This window comes from Cucumis melo, chromosome 12, assembly GCF_025177605.1.
Source record: "Cucumis melo cultivar AY chromosome 12, USDA_Cmelo_AY_1.0, whole genome shotgun sequence".
Lineage (NCBI taxonomy): Eukaryota > Viridiplantae > Streptophyta > Magnoliopsida > Cucurbitales > Cucurbitaceae > Cucumis > Cucumis melo.
Genome location: NC_066868.1, coordinates 1,512,634 through 1,530,304, shown reverse-complemented (window position 1 = coordinate 1,530,304; position 17,671 = coordinate 1,512,634). Strand labels below are relative to the sequence as shown.

Sequence of the window (17,671 nt, the reverse complement as noted above, 5' to 3'; positions counted from 1 at the left end):
TAACTAGCATGAAATTGAGTGGAATATTGAGACAAAGTGTTTCTTTCACTTGTTGCACAATCTCGTTCTTTATTTTCGGGTGGTTGTATGGCCAATATTCATATTCCTATTTATAAATGTGGAAACATGGTCAAGAATCAAGATAGAAATGTTGGTTGCTTTTCTAATGTCCACGCCTTTTTTATTAGCCAGGACATTTATTGACAGTATGCCCTGCTTAGTTAATTTGAACTGATATTTTTTTTTGCTGTATATAACTTTTATCTTATATCTTATATCTTATATCTGATCTCTAGTGGTTACTTACAGGTTGTTTTTGACACCTTAAGGAAGTTTGACGGGAAGGAGTTCAGGCAATTATTACCAGGGGAATATACCCAAATGGCAGGTCGTGCTGGTAGAAGGGGACTGGATAAAATTGGTACTGTCATTGTAATGTGTCGTGAGGAGATTCCAGAAGAGAAGGATTTGAAGCATGTGATAGTTGGAACTGCTACCAAGCTTGAATCTCAATTCCGTTTAACCTATATTATGATCCTACACCTTCTTCGGGTGGAGGAGCTAAAGGTATGCTAGCGTGCTAGGGAAAAAGTCTCTCTCATAGATTAGGATAAGCCAAAGGAATGAATCTGTTAGGAAGAAAGGTGGCACACGTAAGGTGTGTGTGCACGTATATATATACACACACACACACACACGAGCACTATAGTTTATATATAATATTTTCTTTACCATGCATTTCACATACACCCACAAAAAGCTCCTCATTTATTTGTTCACTGCACTTAAACCTCAAAGCACTGATGTCTTTTAGTGTGCTTTGCCCTTAAAACAACACCTTTTTTTTTTTTTTTTTATAAAAAATGATATACGAATATCACTAAGCGAAATAAGACACAAATATAACTAGTGGAGCACCATTGGGATGATTTGAAATTAGCAATGTTGTAACATTCAACACATGTTCTTTTAGTTAATATAAAAAATTCCATTGATTTCACACTAATTGACTCGTTAATGATAACCTTTATTCTTCGCACTCCAAAATCTAAAATATTTATTAAAATATTTTCTTATCAACAATGAGAAATTGTAATCGCATAGTTGAACATTTTGGCTGTGAGCGGTAATTCATTTTCCGAATGTTGTAAAATTTGTCTTCCTTTTTCATGTTAATACTTTAGTGTGCCTGTGCAGTGCTAAAGTTTTCTATTAACACAGTCAATTTAACATGTCGTGGTAATCATCCCTACAGGTGGAAGACATGTTGAAAAGAAGTTTTGCAGAATTCCATGCACAGAAGAAACTCCCTGAAAAGCAGCAACTTTTAATGCGAAAGCTAGCTCAACCTACAAGAACAATAGAGTATGTTTACTATAATATGAGTATGTTTACTATAGTGATATCTATTTATCGAAAAATAGAGACGAAGAAAGAACAAAAGGTCTATATGGAAACCCTAGTAAAGGGAGAAAAACCACAGTATAGATGTTTCTTATTATTTTTTGATAATAACAAAGGTACAAAGGAGAAATATTTATAGGCAACACGAGCCTAATTAAAAAAATAAAAAATTAGGGCAAAGTAAATCTTAATTACCCTTAAGGCTTTCAGCATGACCCACTATTTCTAACACTCCCTCAAGTTGGGACGTAAATGTTGGAAAGACCTTACTTGCTAACACATTAATCAAAGTTTTGTCTAAGAAGCCCCTTTGTGAGTATATCAACAATCTGTTGGATCGAGGGTATGTAAGGGATGCAGATGCTATCACTGTCCAATCTCTCTTTGATAATGGCAATGCTAATGGTTCTGTCATGTTGGACCGACTTATTGGTAATGCTAATGGTTGCCTTGTTATCGCAAAATAGTCTTATAGGCACCTCATAATCTTGACAAAGATTAGACAACACATTCTGGAACTAGATTTCTTTATAGATTCCCAAACACATAGCCCTGTATTCGACTTCAGCTGCTTCGAGCTACAACTCCTTGCTTCTTATTTCTCCAAGTAACAAAATTGCCCCACATAAAGGTGCAATATCCCGGGTGGATTTTCTATCAACAATAGACCCTGCCCAGTCAGAGTAAGTATAGGCCTCATTACATCTTCTGTCAGTCTTCCTGAACCTCACCTCTTTACCGGAGTTGTTTTTAAATTCCTCAGAATTCTGTTAATTGCCTCCATGTGGTTTTCATAAGGAGCCTGCATGAACTGACTGACAGTACTTACAGCATAGGAGATGTCAGGCCTAGTGTGAGACAAGTAAATAAACTTTCCCACAAGGCATTGATATTTCTCTTTATCAACATGAATCCTGTCACCTGAATTCCGAGTTTGGCATTGAAGTCAATGGGCGTATTAGTAGAACGACATCCCATCATATCTATCTCAGCTAATAAATCAAGGATGTACTTTCTCTAGGACACGGTGTGCCTTCTCTGGACCTAGCAACCTCTATCCCAAGGAAGTATTTCAGATTTTCCAAGTATTTAATATTAAACTCATCCCCTATTTTCCTTTTGAGTGGGATGATCTCAACAGTGTCACCCTCAGATAGCATAATGTCATCAACATAGACAATCAAATACTGCAATTTCCCCGGTCTTGGAGTCTTTTGTGAGTAAAGTGTGATTGGAGTGTCCTTGATTGTATCCCTGAGACTTGACAAAAGTGGTAAACCTGTCAAACCAAGCTCTCGGTTACTGTTTCAACCCGTACAAAGACTTTTGAAGCTTACAAACCTGATTATCAAACTGAGCTTCAAATCCTGGAGGAGGATTCATACACTTCCTCTTCTAAATCTCCATTCAAGAACGCATTCTTAACATCAAGTTGATATTGGGTCGGTCTTTATTTACAACAATTGACAACAATACTCTAATAGTGGTTAACTTGACAACGGGGGAAAAAGTATTAGAATAGTCAACCTCGTAAGTCTGAATGAACTCTTTTGCAATAAACCTGGCCTTATGTCTTTTAAGGGTACCATTTGCTTTGTACTGGAGTGCAAACACCCATTTACATCCCACAATTTTGTGTCCCTTAGGGAGTGTACAGAGATCCCAAGTCTTGTTCTTTTCCAGGGCTCTTGTTTCTTCCATGACAGCAGTCTTCCACTCATGGCACTCAAAGGCAATGTGATATTTTTGGGTATTATAGTAGAGTCAAGGCTGGTAGTGAAGGCTCTGAATTAGGATAAAAGGTTCTCATACGAACCATAACTAGAGATGGAGTGCTTTGTACAAGACCTGGTACCTTTCCTCAGTGCAATAGGAAGATTAAGGAATGAATCATACTTAGTGATGTTTCCTGGATGGTCTTGTTTGGTTTCGTTTTTAGTAAATTTTGCAATGACCTCATCTTCATCAATCCTGTCCTCTCTGTCTGTGATGACTTCATCAACACTATCCTTTTCAACCATATTTTCAGAGACAGTTGTCTTGGACCTATCATACTGATCTCGTAAAAGTCCAGAATCCTGGACCAGAGTCGGCTGAACCGTAGGAGACCCAACTTCCTTTATGGGATTCCTCCTATAATAGGTTTTCTAGGGAAGTTGATTTGTTGGTAGGACTGTACTGTGGAGATTTGGGTCAGATAAGGTGACCACAGTAGGACAGGTGGACTCTAAAGGAACCACATAGTTAGACTCTTTACTCATACTCTTCCCTGAAGTAGGCTAACGGGAAAGAAAGGATTATCCTTAAGAAAGGTAACATCCATGGTAACAAAGTACTTACGTGAAGATGAGTGGAAACTTTTGTAGCCCCGTTGATGAAGAGGATACCTAACAAACACGTTAGCTTATGCCTGTGGAGAGAATTTAGTTTGTTTAGGGCCATGGCTATGAACATAGGCTGTGCACCCAAACATCCGAAGGGGAACATCAGAGATGAAACGGGTGGAGGGGTAGGATTCCTTGAGACAGTCTAAGGGTGTTTGAAGGTGTAGGACATAAGAAGGCATTCCGTTGATGAGATGAGCTACAATGAGAACAACATTGCCCTATAGATAGGAAGGAAGGAAAGTAGACAACATAAGGGAATGAGCAATTTCCAAAAGGTGATGGTTTTTTGCTTGGCTACCCCATTTTGTTGGGGGTGTAAGCACTGGAACTTTGGTGAACAATTCCCTTAAATGACAAAAACTCATTAAAGGCGTGGTTTTGAAACTCATGACCATTACCACTTCGTAGGATTATAATCTTTGTATTGAATTGCGTTTTTACAATGTGATAGAAGTCCTAGAATGTAGAAGTGACTTCAGATTTGTCGGAGATAAGGAAAACCCAATTCAGATAGGTATGGTCATTAATAAACGTCACAAACTACTGTTTTCCATAGTAGGTATTGACCTTGGATGGTCCCCAAATATCACTATGAACGAGAGTGAGAGGTTGGGTTGGCTTGTATAGTTACGAGGGAAAGGAGACTCGATGTTGTTTAGCCCCAGTGCACATATCACAAGCTAAATAAGAAACATCGACTTTAGAGAAAAGATGAGGAAATAAGCGATTCATATATTGAAAGTTGGGGTGGCCTAGATGAAAATACCACAATTTACAATTTTTTTCAAAAATAGTAAAGTATGAAAATAAAAGACTAGTCCTAGAATTGCTACTAGAGGAGGCATCATCATCAAGCAGGTAGATTCCCTATTGTGCTAGGAAGTGCCAACCAATTATCCTTCCTGAGCTCAAGTCTCGAAAAGAAACAGACTCAAGTAAGAATGTTGCTTTACAGTTCATTCCACTAGTAATCTTGCTTATAGACAGAAGATTATAGGAAATTCGGAGCACATGCAACACATTATGTAAGGTTAATCCTTCAAAAAGAGAAATTTTTCCCTTCCCGATAATTGGAGCTAGGAGGCATTTGCAATTCTTATTTTCTCATTCCCAACACACAAAATGTGGGACATAAAATGCTAAGAAATACCTACCAAATGATTTGTGGCTCCGAAGTTCAGGATCCAAGGGTTCTTTCCATCAACACTAATAAGATTGAAGGACTAAGGTATACCTGTTTGGGCAATTGCTCTTAGTATAGTTGGGTTGGGAACCTCAGGTGGTTAAGAAGGGCTAGCAGACTCACTCACGTAAGCCCATCCCAGGTTCTGTTTGTTATTGGAAGAGCGTCTCTTACCTCCGAGGGTACGACCATGTAACTTCCAAGATTGCTCCTTAGTATACCACTGTTTTTAACAATGCTCATAGATAGGGATTGGTTTCCCACTGTGCCTTTCACTGTCATGACTAGGGGATCTCGCATTGAAGACAGCAGAATCAGTGGCAGGGGTTGTCTAACTACTCATAGCATTGGTACAATCCTCTTCAAGACGAACCTCAGAATAGACCTCCATTAGGAAAGGTATAGGTCTCTGGCCCAGTATTCGTCTGCAGACAATCTAGAGTTGAGACCAGCGAGAAAGACATAAATTCTATTAACCTCCTCGATCCTGGAGTACTGTATGCCATCGCTGGGACAATTCCAAACAATTTCTCTGCATAGGTCCATTTTTCTGCCAGATAAGGGAGAGTTTGTTAAAAAAGATGTCACATCCATTGTCCCCTGTTTGCATTCATGAACATGTTTTTGCAGTGTATAAACGAGAGACATTCTGACGCTTGAAATACAATTTCTGATCCGTGTCCCAAATATCCTTAGCAGTTGTAGCATAGAGTAAGGGCTTGCCAATCTGTAGTTCCATACTGTTAATCAATGAGGATCGAATAATAGAATCCTCCTCTTTCCCATACTATTCCTGAGGGTCTCCCGGTGGAGAACGAGGTATCTCACCTTTCAAAAAGCCAAACTTGTGCCATCCTTCAAGAATCATTTTGATAGATTGGGACCACGAAAGATAGTTTTGGCCATTAAGCTTTTCCTCTGAAAAATATCCTGCAGACTGTGCCACTATATTCGACATATAAGACGAGGATAAAGAGAGGAACATTCTCAAAATATGTTGCTGGGCTATTCTTGAAGAGGAAGCCTGTATGTGAAGATTTGATTGTGCCGAAGACTCACCACCCTCAAAAGTTGAATGGATGTGAGCAGCGGAAACAGTGGGTGGTGGCTAGACATTAGTCCGCGGCTGGAAGTGATTGAGCAGTGGCATGTGTAGAAGCAGCAGTGGCGTGTGTGGATTGATGGTGCTGCGTGCAAGAAACCCAAGATTCGATTGTGGCTGGGTTGTTGTTGGGTGGTGTTGTAGCACGCATGCATGTCGTGCGACTGAGGAGGGAGGCTGGCCAAAAAGCTTGGCTGAAGGGTGGTGGTGGCCCGACCTGTTGCGGCTAGAGGAGGAAGTTGGTCGGAGTGCTACAGCAAAATAGATCCTCCATGGCAGCGCTGATCCCTCTGGTTGTCTCCCTCGTTTAAGTTCCATCAAGTGTCAAGTCGTCTAGGATTTCATCGATATCTTGCTCTGGTGATAATAAAGGTGCAGAGGAGAAATATTTATAGGCAACACGAGCCTAAATAAAAAAGTAAAAAAATTAGGGCAAGGTAGATCTCAACTACCCTTAGGCTTTTAATATGATCCAAACCTACTATTTCTAACACTATTCACTTAGAAATTGAACAATCATATCTAGCTATTCGTAATGTTTCCTCCCAATTTTTTCATTTTGTTTCATTTAGTAAGGAATGCCTTTAATCATCTACCCTATGATATAGGCTTTTCTTCCCCCGAGGATGTACTCTAAGGTAAATTTTTCTCGGTAGATGTGTGAAAGTTCATTGTAGGTTGATACTTTTTGCATGAAGTTTTGACATCTTCAGGATCACGTGCCATTTATTATCTTATTATGTACCACACCTTAGGAGATGCAAAATCTTGGCCTTCTTTTACGATGTTCAATTTTTATTGGGCTGTTTCAAATGACTCGAGAAGTACTCCCCTCCTTCTCCTCCTTGGGCGCTTTTTTGTTCCAGAATCATATTTGTTAGGGTTGAATGTAACCAAGGCTTCTATTCAAAAATTTGGTTGCTGCGTAATCAAAAAGTTCTTTAAAACAAGAAGAGGAATGGGACAGTGGAACCCTACAAAGCTTTTAAGAAAGGGCAGAAATTCCAGCCCATTTAAAGTCGATAGTAGAAAAATGCAAATTAGTTTTTGTTTGAGATCTGATTTCAGTCACTTTAGGTCCAATAATCAGATACTTTGTAAGATTTTAAGGTTGCAGATAAAGTGATTGGGATTCAAGTCTCTTGCACACTTAATTCAGAACGAGTTCTCATGTTCAAGAAAGTGCAAAATTTTGTGATTGATGCTGTTAGTTTAAAAGTTAAGCTTTTTGGATGTTTTGTCTTCATCATCATGATCATCAGTGGAGGGCAAAGATCTCTTGGAAAAAATTATTTGGGTTAGATAGTTTTGAAGTAACTGATCGTCTCTTCTTGGTTTTCCCTTCTCCCTTCAAATTGAAGCATGTGGAATTCAAAATTTCAGTCTGAATTAGGTGTTTTTCATCAAAGTGTTTATATTTTCTTTGTATTAAGTTATTTACTAACGTCTCAACTTTCTGTTTGCTTTGGTTCTTTCGTTGTTTCTTCTTTGTGATCGTTTGTTGGTCATTTTCCCTTTTATATTCTCCATCTTTGTTTAGTTTGTTTGGATGATTTTTTCTTCTTATTTTGCTCTTAGTATAATACTCTTGTACTTTGAGCATTAGTCTCATTTATTATTAATAAAGAGGCTTGTCTTCATTTAAAAAAAAAATGGGAATGGACTCCTCTCACTTATGGGGGGTGGGAATAGGCTGTAGTTTGGGAAATGAATTGTAAATTATTTTATGTCTAATTGATGATGTACCCAACATTATTTACCACGAAAGAGAAGAGAACTCTAATAATATTTAATTTTGCCACAGGGGAAAAGTTTCTTGTAATCAATGGCATATGATTGAGAGAATCCTTTTGCAAACTGTCCTGCTTTAAGGCTGTCCATTTCTCCATGGACTTTGTTTTTTATGAAGATCTATTTGCATCATACTGTTTCTTTTGTGGGAGTAGGTTTATTATTTCCCACGTATTGTTCTTTTTCAAAGCATTTATTTTTTCCAAAACGACTTTCATCCAATTAGTATCCTTAAGGGTACCATAAACATTATTAGGGATTTGTATGCTGGATAGGTTAGAGATAAACATGTACTTAGGTAAATATTAAATTTTCACCTTGATGTAGCCTAACTGCCCAAGAGATTGATTGATTGAAGGATAACTTTCTAAGAATTATATCATGGTCTTTATTATCAATTAAAAATTTTCCATACAAGAAGAAAATCTCTATTTATAGAGAACTAGAAAGCAAAATAGCATAATTGTAATTAATTCAAGAAACTAATCTTAATCCTATTCCTAATAAACCAAGGAAACTAATCCTAATCCAAATCCATTAAAGATTTGATGAAGGTAGCCCAATTTACCCTAATCCCATTAAATCACCCTAGAATTATCATAGTGGCAGATTACGAAGTGTTGAGGATGGCCCTTGTTCCTTACATATGCTACCTCTCATATCTATTGATGGATCGTGTTTCACGTTAGTAATATACCGTTCTAATATGTTTAGTGTTTTGGTTTTTTGTATTTTTGTTTATTGTTTTTGGATGTCAAAGTCATTGGTCACAAATAAATCATTGATGGTTTTCACAGATCCTAATGAAAGCATAATAAATGGCTCATAATTTTTTCTTTCTGGCTGTAGATGTATTAAAGGTGAGGCAACCATTGAAGAATACTACGACTTATATGCTGAAGCTGAGAAGCCTAGCAACCAGATCTCAGAAGCTGTCATGCAATCCTCTGCAATTCAGCAATTTCTTGTTCCTGGAAGAGTGGTCATTGTAAAATCACAGTCGGTGAGTTCTTCTGATGATATTCAAATAAATGTACCAATTGATATGATGTCAACTTCCATTTATATTACATTTTCACCTTGATTTATTTATATTTAAATGTTATTATGGCTAATCAGTACGTCATGTAGGTACTAAACTAAATTTCACTATTACCAGGCCAAAGATCACTTACTTGGAGTCATTGTCAAAGCCAATATGAACAGGCAATACATTGCTCTGGTGCTGATGCCTGATTCACTACCTGCCCAAAGTTCCTCAAGTGGTGATTTGGAAAAGAAAAAACAGGATTTGCCCCAAGGTTACTTTATGGTACCAAAATCAAAACGTGGTCTTGAAAATGATTATTATTCTCCATCAACACGGAAAGGATCTGGTCTTGTGAACATAAGATTACCACATGCTGGTGCAGCAGCGGGCATAAGTTATGAGGTTAGAGGAGTTGATGCCAAAGATTTTTTGTGTGTTTGCAGTAAAAAGATTAAATTAGATTCAGGCAGGCTTCTTGATGAAGTAAGCAATGTTGCTTACTCCCAGACGGTTCAACAGCTTTTGGACATAAAATCTGATGGGAAGTACCCTCCGGCCTTAGATCCATTAAAAGGTAGCACCCTCATTACCTTTACATGACAAACAATGTTATGCATCGGTAAGTCACTTACATAGTGTGCATTCATTCTTATTCAACAGAAATGCAACTTTTTGGATGCACGCTTTTGTTAATGAACTGTGCATATTTCTCTGTCCTGTTTTTATTTATTTATTTTTAATGCTAGACACGTGTGAAATTCTTTTAAGAGAAAATGGTTCAATCTTTTGTGTTGGACCCAAATTTAAAGCCCGAAAAAGTTATAGCTTATATGTTAAACTAAGATTAAAAAGAAAAAAACAAACAAAAGGAAAACCATTTTTTAAATCAAAGAGTACCTTTTGATCCAACATGTAGTATGCGTGGAAGATGTGCATTTTCTCCCTGAACATTTTGAGATTTTAGTGTAAACTGTAAAGTTTTCGAGTTATCAATCCATTTATGCATACTTGAAGATTACCAAAAGCCAATTGGTTCTATATTTTGTAGCTGTTATCATATTTTAGAAAGTTATCGTATGCATCAGTCTTAAGTATTCATCTACTTGAGCTTACTTTAAAATGTTATTTCTTTCTAGACTTGAAGTTAAAAGATGTGAATCTTGTGGAGGCATACAAGAATTTGACTGACATATCACTAAAGATGGTAGCGAACAAGTGCCATGGGTGTATAAAATTGGGGGAGCACCTGAAATTAGCAGCAGAGATAAAGAAACACAAAGAGGAAGTCAATAACCTAAAGTTTCAAATGTCAGACGAAGCACTTCAACAAATGCCAGATTTTCAGGGCCGGGTACTCATGTTTCTTTCCTGGATACATAGTTTTTTTAAGTCAACTTATTATTATTACCACTACTGCTACTACTTCTATTATTTTGAGTTAGATAGCTGTGCAGCAGCATTCTAAATTTTGTGTTGCATGACAGATTGACGTTTTAAAGGAAATTGGGTGTATAAACTCTGACCTGGTTGTTCAAATGAAAGGTCGGGTTGCCTGTGAGATGAACTCTGGGGAGGAGTTGATCTGTACAGAGTGTTTATTTGAGAATCAATTGGACAGCCTTGAACCCGAAGAAGCAGTGGCATTAATGTCTGCTTTTGTGTTTCAGCAAAAAAATACTTCTGAACCTTCCCTTACCCCAAAGCTGTCTATGGCTAAAAAAAGGTACATGTTTTCACACACCTTTTATTTATATATTTTTCTCCAAAATATAAAGATAAATAGTATTATTTTTGAAAGATACTATAATTCTGGACTACGGATCCTACAACTCAAGTTGGTTTAACTTGAGATTCATAGTGGACACCCTGGAAACAACAAATTTTTTCAGACAATCAAGATGTGTCTACTGTGATTAAGTTTAGAAAATTGTTGAACAGAAAAGACGGAATGGTGGTATTGAACATTTATCTGTTACTGTACTTTGTCATTCCAAGCCATTCTTTACGACAATTGGCTTCTTGGGCAACACACAAGGTTTGGTCGATAATTTTATGAACATGTATGTGCTACTGTACTTTGTGTTGGAAGATTATATGAGATATAAAATATGGAATAAACTAAATTATATCTTTAACTTCTACTTCATAGGTTAGAGCCAAATAAGTAATCAATCGTAACATAACAGATAACAAAGAGAAGGGAGAAAGGGAACAAGACGAAAAATATACTGGTTCACTCAGAATTTGAGACTATGTTTAGTCTTCTACAATTGCAGGTTTTACTATGAAGGAGATTACAAAAGATCTTCAAACTTGCACTGTAAATCTCAATCAAATAGCCCAACTTGAACTATGGATTTCCAAGTAACATGACTTAGTAACTTGGAGTAAACAGTAAGTGAAAGTCTCAATCCAACAAGAGGAAGCATTGAAGTACTAAAGACAAAAATCTCCAGCCGCTTAAAGTTTTTTCCCATTTTTTCTTTCAGCAAAAATGAAGCTCCCAGCTTCTTGCATAATTTTTTATTTCAACCACCTCATTTTTTTGTTTTCAAAACCACCTTCATACTAACAATAACAAAGGTTGCTTTCGGTTAATTGTTGAAAAGAAATAGGCCTTTGCGTGGGATCTGCATTCTTAACAATCTGCTGCTTGGAGACCAAACAAATATCATATCTCCCATTGCAACAAAACTTATGATCTTAGCAAACTCCAAACCTGTTATTTATGATCTCGTCTTGGTGAACTTCAAGTCTATTAAACCTATTAGATTAACAAAGCAATAAAATAGACAACTATTAGAAAATTAATTGCAACTCATATGTGCTTGCCTTGAGGTATGAGTAAGCTACGTGGAATTGATCCTAGATATAAATGACAATCACTTACTCCCGCTTTAGCTAAGTGGTGCCAACTGACACATTCAATCTTGAACAATTGTTTCAGAAGAATTTGCATTCTGCAAATGGCTTGACTTCTTCATTCACCAGTTTGCTACCGAAGCTGAAGATATTATCTTTGACCTTAGCAACTGCTTTGGTCTTCAATTTTTATGCATTCGCTCCCCTAGGTAACTTCATTAGCATGTCTGACAACTGCAATTTCATATTGTTGTGATAGCCATCAACTTTCTCTCTCAGACTTCCCAATTGTTTCTAAATTGATGGATCTTGATCTATTTAATTGATTGTTAATGAGTCATAGGAATGGTAAAGTTTCTAAGACAGTTAGAAATGAGGATATTAACATGATGACAAAGTGTAGAGAAAAGCTAGTACGATGCAATGTTAGGTTTGTGCCTAGGATGAAGATAAATTTCATCTCTATTGGCAAACTGGATGGTGAAGGTTGCAACTGTGAGTTTGGCAATTGCAGGCAGGTTAGAATCCCAGGTAGTGGTTGTTGGTCACAAAGATTTCGCACTATACATATGTTGGTTTAGTGTTCCCAAACGATGAGAGAGACGGTGGATGCTGGTTAAAGCTATTTACAGTAGGTACAGAGGTCCAGTTGAACCAGCAGTAACGATAACCAATTTTGATAAGTTACATCAGTTAGAAACAATTGAGAAGTCTGGGATTGAAAGTTGATGGCACCCAGTTGTTAGACATTCAAATGGATTGATAAAGGCGCCTAGGCAAATAAAGGTATTAAAGTTGAATGGCAAAACAATTACTAAGGTGAAAGATAGTGTCTCCTGCTGGATAGCAAGTTTGGAAGAAGTAGTCAAGCCCAAGGGTCCTTTTGTATTTTATGTAACCCTAATTATTCTTTCCTTTTTTAGTTAAGGCTCTTGTTGCCTATTAATTTTTCCCTCTTGTATTATTTTGTTGCATAAGAAAATAATAAGAAATCTCTCCACCATGGTTTTTTTCCCTATACCAGGGTTTTCACGTAAATCTTGTGTTTGTTCTTTGTCGTTACTTTCAATAGTTGTTAAAAGTTTTCTGTTGTGCCTTGGAGTTTGCCAAGAAGATTGGAGATAATAGTTACTTTCAATAGTTGTCGTTACTTTCAATATGGTATCAGAGCAGAATAACGACGAAACCTTAGATGACATTACACTTAATGAAACCTGAACAAAGAGGACCCACACTGCTGGCAAGACAGCCGTCGTCGTCAATGGCCGGATCAGCGCTGCCATGGATGACTGGTTCTGCCGCCTTCAAAGCACGCTGGCCAGTCCTCTCCCTTCAGCCACATGCGCCACAACAATTTTCTATAAAGCTGAATGCAAACCTGCACGCCTGCATGCAATCCAGCACGCGAACCCCCACACGCTGCTGCTCTTGTCCTCGCCAACCAGACTTAGCCACCGGAAACCCTTAACAGTGTTAAGCCGCCGTTCCTAGTGCAGCCGCCAGCTATTGGTTCTGCTGTAAACCCTAATTATTCGGGTGTTGGAAATCCTTAAGCCCAGTCAACATTGGAGGTTGGTGAATCCTCGACTCAGTCAAAACCTCATATGCAAACTTTCTCTTAAGGTAACGCCCAACAACAACTGGACATGCTTTTACAGCAAATCGCAGCGGTTGAGGCAATGTTAGAGGCTACTTCTAACACCCTTGGTCTTGGTCTTCATACAACCTCACCACATATTCTGAGAATCCGGTAACTTTGTTCCCTACTTTGTCTCCTACTTATGTGTCTAATGTAGTGGCATTGTCTACAAGATTTTTTTGAAGAGAAACTGAATGGTCAGAACTATTTCTTGCGGCTAGATATGGTTAAAATTATTCTTGAGGGCGCTGCAAATTTGGTTTTTTGACAGGGGAGATACCCTGTCCTCTACCAGGAGATCCTCAGGAACGCTACTAAAAAGAGGATGATTCTCTTATTCGGGCCACGTTAATTAATAGTATGGAGCTATAGATTGGCAAGTCCTTGTTGTAGGCTACTTGCTATGACTGTTAAGGATATTTGGGACACAACTCAAAAACTATATTCAAAGCGTTAGAATGTATTTTGGCTATATACACTACGAAAACAAGTCCATGAATGCAAGCAGGGGACAATGGATGTAACATCCTATTTCAACAAACGTCCCCTCGTTTGAAATGGACCTATGCAGAGAGGTTGTCCAGAATTGCACCAGTGGTGGCATACAATGCTCTAGAATTGAAGAAATTGACAGGATTTATGACTTTCTTGCTAGTTTCAACTTTAAGTTTGATATAGTCTGTGGACGTATATTGGGCAAGTGACCTATTCCCTCCTTGATGGAGGTTTGTTCTAAAGTTCGCCTTGAGGAAGACCGTACAAGCACTATGAATATTTTGGCCACCCCTGCTATTGATTCTGTTGCCTTTAGTGCGAGGTCTTCTACTCATGACGGCAAGAAGGACAATGGAAAACTAGTCTTTATCTATGAACATTGCAAGAAACAAAAGCACACTAAGGGGTAGTGTTGATGAGATTGAAGTCATGGTAGAAACGATAGGTGATGGGCTAAACAGGGTCATTCAGGTAACCTTGATGAGTATAATCCGTCTGTTGACATATATCTATTGCGCTGAGGAAAGGTATCGGGTTCTGCACAAAGCACTCCATCAATAACTATGTCTCCTACGAGAATTTATCGTCCCAGTTCAGAGCTTTTACAACCAATCTTGACTCCACCACGATACCTAAGAACATCCACATTGCATTAGAGTGCCCTGAGTGAAGACAACAGTCATGGAGGAGATGAGAGCCCTTGAAAATAACAAGACATAGGAGCTCTGTGCTCTTCCTGAGGGGCATAAAACTGTGGGATGTAAATGTATGTTTACTCTCAAGTACAAATTAGATGGAACTTTAGACAGACACAAGGCCAAATTAGTTGCAAAGAGTTTACTCAGACTTACAAAGTCGACTACTTGGAGACCTTTTCCTCCCGTTGCAAAGTTAAACACTATTAGGTTCTTTTTGTCTATTGCTGTGAATAAAGATAGACCCCTATATCAACTAGATGTTAAAAATGCATTCTTTATTGGAGATTTAGGAGAGGAAGTCTATATAAGCCCCCTCCAGGCTTTGAAGCTCAGTTTGACCATCGGATTTGCAAGCTTCAGAAATCCTTGTATGGGTTAAAAAGGTCGCCGAGAGCATGGGTTTGACAGGCTTACCACCTTCATCAAGTCCCAAGGATATAGTTAAAGACACTCTGATCACACTCTGTTTACAAAAGTCTCCAAAGTTTGGGAAGATTGTTGCATTAATTGTTTATGTTGATGATATTATTTTATCTAGGAACGACACTACTGAAATTGTCCAGCTGAAAAAGAAGACAGGAGATGAATATGAAATTAAAGACCTGAGGAATCTAAGTACTTCCTTGGTATGGAGATATCCAGATCGAAATAAGGTATCTCTATATCTAAAAAAAGTACACTCTTGATTTGTTGACTGAAACATATATGATAGAATGTCGTCCTACTGATACGCCTATTGAGTTCAATGCTAAACTAGGAAATTCAGTTGTTGAAGTTCCTGTTGATAAAGAAAAGTATTAGCACCTGGTGGGGAAGTTGATCTACTTAACTCACACTAGACCAGATATCTCTTATGTTGTTGGCACAATTAGTCAGTTCATGTAGGCTCTTTACGAGGAACACATGGTGGCAATTAACAAAATTCTGAGGTATTTGAAAGTTGATGTTCAAGAAAATTGACAGACGGTTTATTGAGGCTTATACTGATTCAGACCAAACAATATCTGTTATTGACAGAAAATTCACCTCTCGGTACTGTACTTTTGCGTGGGGCAATCTCGTAACTTGGAAGAGTAAAAAGAAAAGGGTTGTGGCTAGAAGCGGTGCTGAAGCTGAGTACATGGCTATGAGTTTAGGGATATGTGAGGAGATTTGGCTACATAAAGTTTTATCTGATCTTCATTAGGACTATAAGGTGCCTATCAAATTATTCTGCAATAATAAGGCTGCTATTAGCATCGGTAATAACTCGGTTCAACATGACGGAACCAAACATGTGGAGATTGATAGACACTTTATTAAAGAAAGATTGGACAATGGTACATATGCATTCCTTCTATTCCCTCGAGTCGACAAGTTGTTGACATTCCTACCAAGGGACTTCTCAGACAGAGTCTTGATTTCAGTGTTAGCAAGTTGGGTCTTATTGACATTTATGTCCCAACTTGAGGGAGTGTATGGGAATTAGTGGGTTTGTTGTGTGTTGAAATCCCAAGGGTTCTTTTGTATTTTATGTAACCATAATTATTCTTTCCTTTTTTAAGTAAGGCTCTTATTGCCTATTAATCTTCCCCTCTTGTATTATTTTGCTGCATAAGAAAATAATAAGTAATCTCTCCACTGTGAACCTGTATTAGGGTTTCCACGTAAATCTTGTGTTTGTTCTTTGTTGTTACTTTCAATAGTTGTTGCTACAAGTTTTTTTGTTGTGCCTTGAAGTTTGCCAAGAAGATTGGGGATGATAGTTGTATTGGGAGTATGGTTTTCGAGTTTGCCAAGATGATAAGTTTCATTGTAATGAGGCAAAATCTGTCATTGTCTCCAAGTAGAAGATCCTTCGTTTTTTTTATTCTCTTTGTGGAGACAAAACTCATCATCAAAGTTTGAAGACTCGTGGGCTTGGCCCATCAGTGATTAGGGTGGCAGCAAACGCATTTGGTGTCTTATGTATAAAATTTAGTTGCAAACGACACAATGCCCATTTGATGTTGACCACCCAGCTGTTGCAAGAGGCACAAGTGCCTCATATCGTAGTGCCTCTCTCCTAAGGTGTGCACCCAACCTCGCCTCGAAAATACTTGTAGTGACTAGTGATAGAAGACTTCGATTCGGCTAGAGGTAATTTTCAGCTTTTTTTTAGCATGTGCAGTAAGTTCATTTGAGAGAATATATTGTCTCTTTTTGTTGGGTTGGGGATTTCTCTTAAGGAAACGTTTGGAGAACAAAGTTGGTTATTATAGTCTGTAGTTTGTAGGTAGGTTATAATAGCATGTGCTTGGTAGACTATTTTAGTTTGAGTAGGAAAATAAACATCATAACGAAGAGGGATTTGGAATGGTAATAGTGTTGTTTATCGTAGGTTATTGTTGGTTTCCAACTATTATAATATTAGCCCCAAAAAGAGTCCACCGCACCCCTCAATGGTGGGGGTCCAAACATCCACTTTGTTTATTCCAAGTTATTATGTCGAAGTCAATAGTTTGAGTTGGGCTATTTGATAGAGATTTGTGGCGAGTTTAAGAGTCTTTTGTAACCTCTATCACAATAGAACAATAGAACCTGCAATTGAAAAAGACCTGATGTAGTATTGAGTTTGGAACAAACCAATATGTTTTCAGTATATTAAAAGCATAAAAACCAATATGTAAAAGAAAAAACCCAATAGCTCAAGCTGAAACAACAGTTTTCATCAAAATAACAATGGGCGATTGACACAAATTAGCACTTCTTAAATAAGTTCAAAATATCATTTAAAAATCCTTCAATCGTGTTTTGCCAACATTTGTTTTTATACATATTTCGTCAGTATTCTTGCAATATTATGAAGTTAATACATGATTTCATGATGAGCAGCTCCAAATTCCGCATATATTATGGTTCATAAATGATTTATTTGATAAAATGTATTGTTTATCTATCAGATTGTACGAGACAGCAATAAGACTCGGCCAGCTTCAAGCACAGTTCAGACTTCAAATCGACCCTGAGGAATATGCTCGAGACAATCTCAAGTTTGGACTTGTCGAAGTAGTCTATGAATGGGCAAAAGTAACCATTTTTTTTTTCAAGATCTCTTTATT

The 17,671-nt window shown here is 37.7% G+C and overlaps 1 protein-coding gene and 1 long non-coding RNA gene across 6 annotated transcripts in view; one reads left to right on the top strand and one right to left on the bottom strand.

Moving 5' to 3' along the window:
* Window positions 1–17,671, top strand: part of LOC103497098 (DExH-box ATP-dependent RNA helicase DExH11) — a 40,464-nt gene that overhangs the window by 22,203 nt on the left and 590 nt on the right. For all 5 annotated transcript variants that reach the window (XM_051080390.1, XM_017046626.2, XM_051080392.1 and 2 more), the window contains 7 exons: window positions 310–567; window positions 1,256–1,365; window positions 8,717–8,870; window positions 9,027–9,471; window positions 10,034–10,248; window positions 10,382–10,620; window positions 17,513–17,639. In XM_051080390.1, coding sequence (XP_050936347.1) covers window positions 310–567; window positions 1,256–1,365; window positions 8,717–8,870; window positions 9,027–9,471; window positions 10,034–10,248; window positions 10,382–10,620; window positions 17,513–17,639 — 1,548 coding nt within the window. The remainder of the gene's footprint in view (window positions 1–309; window positions 568–1,255; window positions 1,366–8,716; window positions 8,871–9,026; window positions 9,472–10,033; window positions 10,249–10,381; window positions 10,621–17,512; window positions 17,640–17,671) is intronic.
* LOC127144443 (uncharacterized) lies at window positions 11,119–17,514 on the bottom strand. The gene is made up of 2 exons (XR_007816072.1): window positions 11,788–17,514; window positions 11,119–11,661 (listed from the first exon to the last, which is right to left on the bottom strand). It is a non-coding gene; the product is annotated as an uncharacterized LOC127144443 (long non-coding RNA).